General features: G+C 31.8%; 1 protein-coding gene and 1 long non-coding RNA gene across 3 annotated transcripts; one reads left to right on the forward strand and one right to left on the reverse strand.

The window, feature by feature from the left end:
• Positions 1-3,658: 3,658 nt before the first annotated feature.
• LOC132753649 (protein C10-like) lies at positions 3,659-9,707 on the reverse strand. Of its 2 annotated transcripts, none has more exons than XM_060744144.1 (3): positions 9,633-9,707; positions 5,317-5,487; positions 3,659-4,924 (listed from the first exon to the last, which is right to left on the reverse strand). In XM_060744144.1, exons 1-3 carry the CDS (start codon positions 9,673-9,675, stop codon positions 4,791-4,793), a joined length of 348 nt encoding a protein of 115 aa, XP_060600127.1. In that variant the 5' UTR covers positions 9,676-9,707; the 3' UTR covers positions 3,659-4,790. The 2 variants fall into 2 exon arrangements, with proteins under 2 accessions (XP_060600127.1, XP_060600126.1); XM_060744143.1 differs by having other exon boundaries at positions 5,311-5,487.
• Positions 9,708-11,363: 1,656 nt separating this feature from the next.
• On the forward strand, positions 11,364-12,430 carry LOC132753650 (uncharacterized). Its single transcript, XR_009628989.1, has 3 exons — positions 11,364-11,451; positions 11,854-11,994; positions 12,324-12,430. It is a non-coding gene; the product is annotated as an uncharacterized LOC132753650 (long non-coding RNA).
• The last annotated feature ends 373 nt before the right edge of the window (positions 12,431-12,803 follow it).

The raw sequence follows: 12,803 nt of genomic DNA on the forward strand, positions 1-12,803 counted from the left end.
ATCTACAAAGTTTGTTCAAATAAAAGCCCAGGGGTCAAAACTGGCCCTGCCCGAGGTGTGTCATTGTTTTTTACTCTATGTGTATAGTAAAAACTTAAAAAATCTTCTTTTAAAAAACCCAATGAGCTAGAACTTAGATGTTTTGCATGAAACATCTTCTTATGGGTGTCTACCAAGTCTGTTCAAATAAACAAATAAAAGCCCTTGGGTAAAAATTGGGCCCGGGGGGGGGGGCTATATACAGGTGAGCGACCTCAGGGCCATCATGGCCCTCTTGTTTAGTTTTAATTTTTTTTTAAAGTTTTCCTGGAGTCTGCACGATAAAATCGAGGGTGTAATAGAAATGTATATGTTTATGGTCACAATTTGTATACTCAATGAATTCAGAGCACCAGCTATGATAATGTTAAGGTTAAAACTTTTGTTATTTACATTGAAGACTTCCGGCTGGTTCTTTGGCCTAATCACTCGACTTTGTTCGTTATTTTATGTTTGTTATGTAATGTGAAAAAAATTTGATATTAAAACCATTCGATTGTTACTTTGTTAAGAATGGTAACATTGAACCTTTTTTTTTGTACTTGTTAGGTTTTCTTCTCACAGCCTCACTTCAGTGTTTTCACAAGTCTTCCAGATTTCAATTGGCACTGTTTTGTTGGGATTATTTTGAAATTTGAATGGTGTGGTTTTATTTTTCAATGTTTAGTGTCGTACGAAGGAAGTAGAATTGTTTATTGTTGAAGAAATACACATTGTAAATGTTAACCTTTTTTTGAATATTACTGCTTTTTACCAACTGGAACTATTTTTTCTATAATATTTTGTTATTGTTTCAAACATGCTTTACTTTTTAGTTATTTCTTTTCAGATGTAATATTACAATTAGAGTTCTTTTCTCTTCAATGGCTTTGCCCTGTGAAATAATATTTATCCATTTACCTGCTGAAACAGAAATTAATTGTTCTTTGCCATCAGTAAAGGGCCAGGTCAGCCTGTATATCCAAATGTGATTAGGCTCTATATTGACATACTTCAAATTTTCTTACTCAATAGCCCTAAAATTGATAATGGACAGGCCATAAAATGGAAGCTGGACAAGGCCATTTTAGAAATTCAGATGGTTAAGAAAAGAGATTTTAATTAACCCCAGTTATACCTTGTCAGAAATAAGCATTGCTTGCAGATTTGATCTTACATTTACTACATTTCTTTTATAAAAATCAAAAATGCATTTCACCAAACTCACATTTTTTTCTTTGTTATTTAAGATCCTAGAGCATTATGGGGTAAATTGGTTTAGTTTTTGTAGATTCTGTTAATGTGATTCGTTTCATTATTTCAGTTTACTTACATGGGTGGATGTAGAGATGAACAATATATATATAATTATACAAAAAATCCTGTATCCTGTCAATATATTTTTACTTTACTTTGTTGAAAAAAGTTGGCTTTTGAGTCTTAATGTATGCAATTAAGAAACAAACTTATGATCACATAAAAGTAAACAGAAAATGTTAAAAGCAGCATGCCTCCAGATTAATGCTAATTTTCATGAAAATTTTGAAAATGTATTAAAAGATTTAAGTATTGTGAAGTGAACAAGGAAAGTATTTTACACATTACAAACGCTGACCTTACAATCCATGTAAATTACAAAAGATGTCAAAATGGTAGAAATATGGTGATAAATACTGCAAAATCAGTTATTAATCACACATATCATGAAAATATTTTATTTGAATCTTTTTATCATAATACATTTTTCTAAAGTTTGATTTTGGCTCATCTGGAAGCATACTACTTTAATTGCCTGTATAAGCAGACACCAGAATATCCAATTTTACAATGATCATGCTTTTGTGTGCATTATACATACACCAGTACTAGTAGTCTTAATATTTTTAAAGAAAGCATTTTAAGGTCATTAAATTATAAGTTATTAAAATAAAAGAGGAAATTCATTGATGCGTTATTGATAAATTCACTTTATACAAACTGTACAAGATTCCTAAAAATGTCTTTTTCTTATAACATTATAATAATATTTAAGCTACACGTTTTGAGAAATCTTCGTAAAAAAAAAACCATTAAATTTTTAAGAAATTGAAGAATATTCCATTAACTTGTGCCTAACATACCTCTGTTCAAACGATGTTGTGAAAAACCAAATTTCTTTCAAATTGTACTGCTAGTATTTTTACCCTTTACCTGCTGAATAAAGAAGTGATCAGCATTTGCTGCCAGTATAGCGCCAGGCCAGCGTGCACATCTGTGCCATCTTACCAGCCACTATATTGCTGGTAGCTCAATTTTTGTGTTATTTTGATACTACTAAAGTCATATAAACTTTGAATGGACTGTTCCAATTTAAACCAGGGCAAATCCATTACACAGATACAGCAGGTTAGGAGTTCATAATGTTATGTCCGAATTTATATATTTACTGTTGTAATGATAACATAAAAATGTCTAGGTTACTTAATGTTATATGGTAGGAAGATCAAATTTTGATTCAAATTTAATACAACATACAAAGTTGCATGTCAAGTCTGTTTGTTAATATGAAATATGCTTAACTTGAGTTTTGCTGAATGTAACTTTCAATTTATCTTACATTGGTTATACTTTTAACTACATGTAATTATGAACTTTAATTATAAGACATTTGATAATGCAACTTTCAGCAGCAGTTTTTAACCTTGTATGCACTGTAATAATCACATGAAATAATACTGAATAGGAGCCCTCCGGTGTTAAATATGATTTAAATCCAGTCAACACATATAATTATACCTGTTAAAAATAGTTATATGAAGATTTTTGACCCAATCAAAACTAGTAGAAAACGTTTTTTTTATGAAGCATTGATTCCTAACTAGAAAGCATATTTTTAGCAACATGATCTGCCCATAAGGTGTTACCGAGTGAATATTCAGTACAAGATATGATTTAAATCATGTTGTTAAAATGATTGGTTTAACACAGTGCAATAAATTCTCAGTTTTGAACTTGTACAAGATCAATAATCATACTTTATTGAAACAGTACATTCTGAAGAGAGAAAAAAATTAAGAAAATAACTGAACAATGTTGTTTGTATTTTTAGGTAAAAAATGAAATATTACCAAATCAAAAGGACTTGTGTGGAATTCACAACCTATTAGATATGACCCGTCTCAGTTGCAGTAATTTGGCTATATTTCATACACAAAACCATCATCTCACCATTTTAGCCCATGACATTTTTTTGTCATTGAACAGGTTTATTGGTACTTATATTAAGTTTGAATGTATTCAACATAGACGTTGAGTGACTGTCACTGATTTACAATATAAAGAATTCTAAAAAAATATGATTTTGCAATTTTTACGAAAATTGTAAAAAATTGATTTTTAAGGTTAATACATGGTTAATTTGACTTGTTATTACTGGTAAATTGTTTTATGTAAAAATCACCTTGTGTTTCCATGGCAACACATGGCTGTGTTATGTGTATATTGATTTATGCTGCTCGGTATTGCATGTATATATATTATATAATGTTTTCATTGCGTAGATAATTTATTGCGCAACATCAGAGTATCCACATGTACAGAAGTAGACATTATTCATTTCTGTAAAAACTGAAAAAATAATAAAACATTAACAATTGCAATATTGACTCTTTTGTTTTGTTTATTTTATACGAGATTCAAATTGGCACATGATAAAATTACATCGATAACTGTACATCTATAATAAATAAAATACATATATGGCCACAATTTTCAGGCATGTATATAGTAAGTACAGGCTTCCACCTACTAGGTGTAATACTTTTTTTTACAGTGAAGCTGTAAAATGTTTTGGGGAATTTTCCAGCTCTATTGGTGAAGGAAGACCTCATGGCCCCTATGTGTATTATTTCAGTCAAAAGTTGGCATCAGAGAATTATGTAGAACCACCAGACAATGGTAAGCTAACTGGATAGCATGAAAAAATTTATAGTCCTTGGCTGGATTGTATAATGAAAAGAATGTATTATAACTGGAGTGACAATGAAAATGTATATACAATGTGTAGTGACAAAAAATCACACAATTTTAGATTTTCTTATTGAAGTCAAGATGAGCCTGTTTGGTATATTTTCAAAAAATAATACATGTTCCAGTGTTAATGTACCAGTGTTTACTATCATTTTTTGTTGCCAAATATTTTCCAACTGCTCCATATTTTTTATCCTAATGGTTTTTAATGAACATCTTCCAAACAAAAGCTAATACAAGTGCCTGTATTTTATGTATGCAAGTGTTCATATACTTCTATAGTCTAATATGATATTTTTAAAATACTTCATTTTTTTTTTTTGCTCCTTTAAGTTTCTGATGAAATTTTTTACAATGATTGAATCATAAAAATTCATTTATTACCTTTGAATATGGTGGCTAGTGAACCAAAATCAAGAATTCTTTAACTTGATCTGATCATTTTGACTAAAATAGTATTCTTAACTGAACTTACATTGAATTACATTTCAACAACAAATGAAAATAACATTTCTACTAATGTTGTTTTTCACATCGTGAAGAACAGAGACAACTATTTATAGTGTATATAAGAATATCACATTCACAACACAATTTGCATATAATACATAATTATATGTGTACAAAAAAATGTAAATAATGACAATTTTCTGTATAAAAGCACTTGGAATGAAAGCAAGCACAGCTTGACATCCAGTGTTTAGTATTTGATTTTCTTCATCATGAGTTATTTACAACGACAAATTATTCTAAGCTGGTTTCCGTCACGACCCGTTTGTGCTAGGACCATGTGCAGCTATAGGTGGAATCAGTATGGCACGAAGCTGGCTGTTAAGTTGGGCAACATCCTGGTCTTGCTTCTCATATACCTTTACTGCCTGAGTGAATCGTATAACCCCTGAAATATTGAAATAAACAGGTAAGTCACCAATACCATCGGCCAGCAGTATAGAGCCAGGCCAGATTTCCTGTCCCTGCAATTATTGAAGCATGATTAGATTGGCAGACAGGAGGTTTCATATACATATTTCAGATCAAAATCTAAGAAATATAATATTAATTATTGTAAATAATTAAAATTGTGAGTCTGAAATCCAGTGTTTACAATTTTATATAAATTGGCAGACTTGCAATTCAATTGCTACACTCGAATGATGCATTGAACATGCTATTAAGTTATATATTATTATTCTTTTTCTTTAAACTATACACTTCAAAATGTGCATCATTCCATCAGAATGAGAATGTATTAAATCTATCCTATGCATCAAAATTCTCACAAACCATCACCATCTGAAGGGAATCCATATTTTTCTATAACCTCCATCTGTATTTGTGAAGCTACAGGGAACACTGATTGCATTGCTCTTAACATGTCATTACCAGCATGGTCTCTGGCTTCATCCAGTCGCCTCACATTGCCTGGTTCCCGAAATGCAAAGAGAATTTCTTGCAATGCTCCTAAAATAACAAAAAAATGTTTATGACTTTTATGATTAGTCATTAAACAATAGAATAACTTGTGTTGAAGGTATTTTTAATATTCATAAGTATACTGAGTCTACTTACAGGGAATGGATGTTAAGGAAATAGGGCAATAGTTTCCAATCTTACAGGTTTTGTTCATAATTTGATGAAAAGGATCACAAGATACAGTGGCACATTCATGTAGAAATTTTGCCTGGAATTTTTATTAATGACCCATGTAAAAATATTTCTAGGTTTGCAATATTTTCCATAATTTTCAATTTCTTGAATCCTAATGTGAACATATCACAAACACACTTTAAATTTGTTTAATCCAAGTTTTAATGAAACTTTCATTATTTAGCTATCTTTTCTTCCTTCTTGAATTACTGTTATTCTTAATGCTACTATCCTATACACTGTAGTTTGAGTGAGTTTTTTTTTTTTAATAAAGTGTCATCAAAAGATAAAACTTCATAACAGGCCCATTCATTTTTGAGGAATTTGATCTCTTGTGGAAGAACCTACCATAGTTTAAAATGTTTAAAAGATGTACAATATCTAAGTGTTTATAATTTTTAAAAGATAATGAAATGTTACTTAACAATATTAAAATAAACATTATATGAAATTAGGCAAAGCCTATGAACGGGGAAGTCGTTAAAAAATTCCCTTCATTTTTCTGTTTTAAAGGTGTCATTCAGTATTTCATGCACCGCTTCTGTTTTCACTCAGAACACTCGACGATTATTATTAATCTGAAAAAGTTGAGATTTGTTCCGTTATGAAAATAAACCGCCTATTGTCGTTGAGTTACATTGTATTTGGCGGCACCTGACTATAACTGATACTGAAAATTTCATTGATAGGTATAGAATACTAGATATGTAGAATACACCTATATTTTTTAATTGTCTTATATTTGATTTTCTTTTAAATATACACGTGTAGTCTAAAGCCAAAGCCCGGGCCCACATACTTTGACTTCCCTGTATAAAAACTTAATTTGTTATTGAATTCTTAACTTTATAAAAAATATTGGATGAGTTGTGTCATACTGATTTTGGGGGCTTACAGACAACTCACCCCCCCAGACAATTCACCCTCAGCCATTTTTTCCAGACAATTCACCCACCAGACAGTTCAACCCACATTATTGGAAAAATGACACAGACAATTCACCCCCCATTTCTTTAATTTTAATTTTGATGAAATTTATCTTAAAATTAGAAGATGCATTAAACAAATGTGTTGTGTTTCTTTACATAATTAATATTTACAAAATATTTAGTCATATTTAAGTTAATTATTATAATTTATTACTTAAAAATAATATTTGTTACTATGCGTTAAAATTTTTACATATTATTTTACATACAAACTGTAAAAATTACAAATTCACCATAAATTTGTCTTAATTTGTTTAAGTGCTTTTGATGTTATTATAAGATGACATATCAAAGATATTAACATGTGATAATCATTTGCTCTTAAATCTCTTTCATTCTAACAACTCATTGGATGCTTATGACACATCATCTACAAAATAAATTTTGTGCACACGCGGCCAATTTAAATTTTTCTGAGAAGCTATTCAAGACATGCTGTCTTGTGAAATATGACATTTCGAGTGGATGTTTGTATACTTTTAATAGCCCTTTATCCCTTAACACTTTTTTTTTTTCAAGCAAGGTTGTTAAGTGCTTCTTGATGAAAGAGTGGATGTAGAATAAACAATATGCTTTTCAGCACTTTAAGATAATGGATAATTAAATTATTCCTGCAGACAGTTGTATATGTTTGCATTATATAGACAATAAAAATATCAAGACTATTAAATAAATGATAGATAATATGTTTATAAAAAGTGCATACATTATGGGCATTTCCCTCAATATAAACTATGTGCTATTTGATGTGATTGAATAAAATAATATAACATAACAAATTAATATATATCAAATTTTGAAACTTGACTTGCTTGTTTTCTTCTTCTTTTCTGTCCTGACCAAATATCCCCTAGGTTATTAAAAGAGCTCCATCAAGAGGTTACTCCCATACTGACCCACATCTTCCAGATTTCACTTAAAACAGGTATTGTCCCAGAAGACTGGAAGCATGCAATAATTGCCCCAGTTTACAAAAAAGGCCCAAAATGCAAACCCAGTAATTACAGACCAATCTCCCTCACATGCATAGCGTCCAAATTGATGGAGCACATCTTAGTGTCCAATATTATGTCTTTTTATGATAAACACAACATCCTTAGCCCCTATCAACATGGCTTCAGGTCAAAACGGAGTTGTGAGTCCCAGCTAGTAAGCTTCTCCCAGGAAATTCATGACAATCTTGAAAGTGGCCAACAAACTGAATGTCATAGTCATGGATTTCAGTAAGGCATTTGATAAGGTGGACCATCACAAACTTGTGAGTAAACTAGAAAGATTGGGTATAAGTTATGAGGTTACAAATTGGGTCCATTTCCTTCCTTAAGTCACGCTCCCAGCAAGTTGTAGTTGAAGGTCAAAAAATCAGGAATTCTACCAGTTCTCTCAGGTGTCCCCCAAGGCTCGGTATTAGGTCCCTGTTCTTTTCCTTTCTTACATAAATGACCTCCCAGATAGCGTCAAAGGTAAGGTTAGACTCTTTGCAGATGATACTGTTGTCTACCTAACCATCAGATCTAAACAAGATGCCAAAACCCTCCAAGATGACCTCCATGCATTAGAAAAAATGGGAAAAAGACTGGTCCATGGAATTCAACCCTGACAAATGTGAAGTTTCAGGATAACAAGAAAAAGAAACCCTGTAATATTTCCTTATACCCTCCATAACATCCAACTAAACTCAACTCAAGAAGCGAAATACTTAGGAGTCACTATTAGTCAAGACCTTTCATGGACCAAACATATAAACAAACATCACATCTAAAGCAAATAACTCCCTCAGATTCATTAGAAGAAATGTTAAAACTCCAAACAAAAAAGATAAAAAAACTGCATATAAGACCTATGTTAGACCTCAGGTTGAATATTGCTCCATAGTTTGGCATCTTGGCAGAAATACTTAATTTATAAGATAGAGCAAGTACAAAGATCAGGCTGCTAGATACATTTTTAATGATTATGACTATACAAGTAGTGTCTCAAAAATGATAAATGATCTTAATTGGCAAACCTTTAACAGCGTCGAAACATCAGTGCTGTAAACCTACCTGTATAAAATCCAAAACAATATTGTTTTTGTTGACCACCCCAACACCTTACTTCAAAACAAGAAATCTGAACTACCCTGATACCCTACTCGAGGACACAATATCATCAAAATTCTTTCTTTCCTAGGAGGCATAGCGTTCTTTGGGAATAGCCTTCCCCTTACTGTTCAGTCTAGCGCCCAGTTTAAACATCTTTACTGAGAGGCTTGACCCATTCTATAAATTCTAAACTGCACACACTATGTTTTTAAAGTAATAGTCTTGTAGAACTTTTATTCTTTTAACTTTTTAATTTGCATATAAACAAATTCTTTTATTAACAGTTCCCTGACAACGCGCCTGCTAGTCATAATCAGAATTGATTGTTAAGCAGTATGATGTAGATGTAGATGTAGATGTTTTCAACCCTTTTAATAGAGAAATAAATATTTTGTTGTAAATAGATAAATATACTTTTTTTATTTTTGTTACAATAAACACGAGGGGTGAATTGTCTTATCTATTTTGGGGGCTGAACTGTCTTGAGGGATGAGTTGTCTTGGTTTTTTGGGCGGTGAATCGTCTGGGGGGTGAGTTGTCAAACTTGTCTTGTTTCCATTTTGGGAGGGGGGTGTCTTGAGGGGTGAAGTGTTCAAAATAGAGCGGTGAAGTGTCTTTTTCCCGTATGTTCTACCTGTATCAAACTGTCCTACTGGCTACATGTTAACGGGTGTGATAATGTGGGTGTTATATCTGTGTCAAATGAAACCTATAGGCTATACAGTTATAAATCTCATGGAAACTGCAATATTTAATAATTGTAAAAAATTATGTTGTAATTTGTAAACAAATTTGTTGTTATTCTAAACCCGTTTTGTGTGGGAAATGAGCTATTAGTGGAATGTAATTATTAACAAGAGAAAAATCTTAGAAAAATGAAATAAACCTTTACAATCTTGTAGAGAAAAATGTTGCATGGAGGCCGCCATTACTAACGCTGATAAATTCCGTTCCTTTCCGTCCTTTCCGTGACAAATAACTCATAGACTGATACTTTAATTATAGATGGCTATTTTAATTCCTTTGCATGCGCTTTGGCAAAAGGTTTAAAATTGAAACATAATATCTCAACAGGATTTTTTGAGAGGCAGTCGTACAAACAAATGATTCGCATTTATTACTTTTTATTGGCGACGCCGGTGAGCGGCGTCGTCTATTATGGAACGCTTTTTATTTTTGCCTATGGAAGGAGCTGTTATTATTAGCAGTTAATTTCATGTTGTGTAAATTAGTTTTTTAGATGTTTAATTAGACAGAACATAGGATGGGATGGTATGGGACGGGACGGGACGGGACGGGACAGGACAGGTGGTTTAAATTCTTTCATGAAAAACATTTCATTTGAAGATAAATTAAAGCAACAAACCTTTAATTTATGCTAATTTTGATGAAAATTTTGAAACTGTATTATAACAAGTAAAATATTTTCAAGTGAAGCAAGTAAGTTTGCAGATTGCAAACAACACTTTCAATCCATGTAAATTACCAAAGAAATGTTAAAAATATGCAGGGCTCCCTTAATTGACAACTTTAGTCACACAGTGGAAGTGTATTGATAAAAAAATGCAAAATCGGTCATTCATTACATGTAAACATGTTAATTATAACTTGAATTTTAAAAATATTTGCTTTTCTTAAATCCTTAGTGCATTTTGTCATAAGGTGGATTTTATTGATTTTTAAGGCTCATTTGAAGGCATGCAACTTTAGTTTATCAGTACTTATTATTACTTATCTCATTTGTATAATTATATTTTTTATTTAACTTTCAAAGTTATATCTTATCGTTTTCTGGATACCGTCATCTAAACATTCAATAGGCATTGTGGGAACGGACGTGACGTCATTGCATCATTTGCATACTAATCGCCATTTTGGATTTTATATTAGCAGGGGCTAAGCTCTTGTATCCGCGAAATATCAAGGTCATCGGTGCCTTTTAAATCTAAATCCCCGTGATTTTATTGTCTTTATACTTTACCCATTGGAACGGACCGGTGTAAGTGTTAACTTTTGTTTGTTTTACGATGCAAATGAGCTTTGTTGTCAGCCTAGTTTTAGGTCGAAGAGTACAATTTTTTAGACGCTTTTCTCGTTCCAAGATAAAAATGGCGTCGTTTGTTAATAATACATGAATCCACTCTCTATCATTATTGCATTGCTTGGAACAAAATGAAGGAAACTGTATTTGATTTAATTATTTATTATAATGTAATGTTTGTAAATCTACAAACGTCAATAATCTATTTTGTTTGACAAAAGTTTAGCCGGTGCAGAAATTCTTGTTTAGACATTTATAAACGCCTTTTATTTGTGACCAGTTCCAATATGACATGTTTTTATTGTATGTCAAGGAGCCTATACTTTTAACTATTGACTATGTTTAGTCGTGAGCATGGATCACAAAATTCGGTACTGAAATTTTATATTTTGACTGAAGTAATTGATCATGCATTTATAAGTATTTTATTTGTTTTAGGGTAGCAAAAAAAGGCTTTTCAAAATCAAAAGAAATGTTTTTTTGTTATTTTTTCAGGTATAACGGTTCGTTCATGGGGATTGCAAAAAATATCTCTGTGTATACTTTAAAGTGTCCCCCTTTTCGGGTTTTGGGAATAAGGCCCCACAAAAAAAAGGAAAGTTCACATCTATCAACATAAACACAATATATAAAGGAAAGAGCGTTGAGCAGCAGAAGACACCAGGTACTTTTTTGTTTTATAACTGAAAAGTTTCGACCATTTTTAAATTTTGAAAAATTCAAGGATTTTGACATTAATACCAATTCTTTAAAGATTTACTTTCTGAAAGTGATTCTTTATTTTATTATTTCTTTAATGTAAATTTTAGACTTTTGAAAAAATTTAAAATTTTAAAAATCGGGTTGATACAATAATTGAATGAAAGCACCAGGTTGAATGAAAACATAAAGTGACTGATAGGTGTCAGAATATGCTGAATATTTTGATACCTTTATTTACTTTGAGAATAAATAACTTTATTTACTTTGAAAATAGATTTTAAAGTACTGCACAGTATCTAATTTAAATCAATAAATTGTACATAGATCAATTATTTTAAAGAGGGATTTTTTTTATTATTTCCAGTAACACGTCAACATGGTTTGCAAAGCTTGGGTAAAGTGGGCAGCGTCCGGCGCATGCCGCCTCCGGCCAATTTACCAAGTCTGAAAAGTGAGAATAGTGGGAACGATCCGAACATAACATTAGTTCCAACAGGGGGAGCAGGTTTGTACTGTTCAGTTTCACTTCAAAAAACAGAATAACAATACCCAACTTTTTATGTTTACGCCTTGGGGCATCAAGTGAAATAAAAGGTGAATCAAATGCAACCTTAAAATTTTTTTTAAAAATTTGTTGGACAATAGCTGAAGTACAGACTAGTAACTTACACTAAAATTCATTATATTCAGCCCTTGGTTTGATTTGGTATATTATAAGATAATCCCAAAAGCAGTTAAATAGAAATTTTAATATTATGCTGTAAGTACCCAGTCTTTATATATATGAAATATTATATTGGTTACATTTTGTATGAATTTTGGTATTCATTGAAGGATGGGGCAACAAGGAGAAAGAGGAGAAGGGAGGCAGTGGCAGTCCGCAGCCATCGTCGCAGCAGCAGCAGGTTACTACAGCGCAATCTCTGGGGCAAACAAGCAAGGTAATTGGCAAAATTGAAACTCTTCCTTAGCCCCTGACAGCTCATGTAAATGATTGACTTTGTGGAAGCATACTGCTGGCTACTTTTCCAGACTGAGACCACTGGTGACTTTCAAATCTTGAAACTGGCATAATTTAGTATTTAAAAAGCACTGAAAATCTGTTGTTTCTTAAGCTTCAGTATCCACACTTATGTGCAGTTTTTGTTTCACCAAAAATTGGAAATTGGCTGTAACTTCAACACACTGAGAGCATAATAGGTCACTGTAGTGGTTTTAAGGCCCATAACTCTTAATTGGATTTTGACAGAAAATGGCCCTTTTTGAATTCCAAAAAATTTGACGTCCAGACTGAGGCCAAGACTCTTGTTTTTA

Source organism: Ruditapes philippinarum, unplaced genomic scaffold (genome assembly GCF_026571515.1).
Source record: "Ruditapes philippinarum isolate M1 unplaced genomic scaffold, ASM2657151v2 ctg6620_1_1_1_1, whole genome shotgun sequence".
Classification (NCBI taxonomy): Eukaryota; Metazoa; Mollusca; class Bivalvia; order Venerida; family Veneridae; genus Ruditapes; species Ruditapes philippinarum.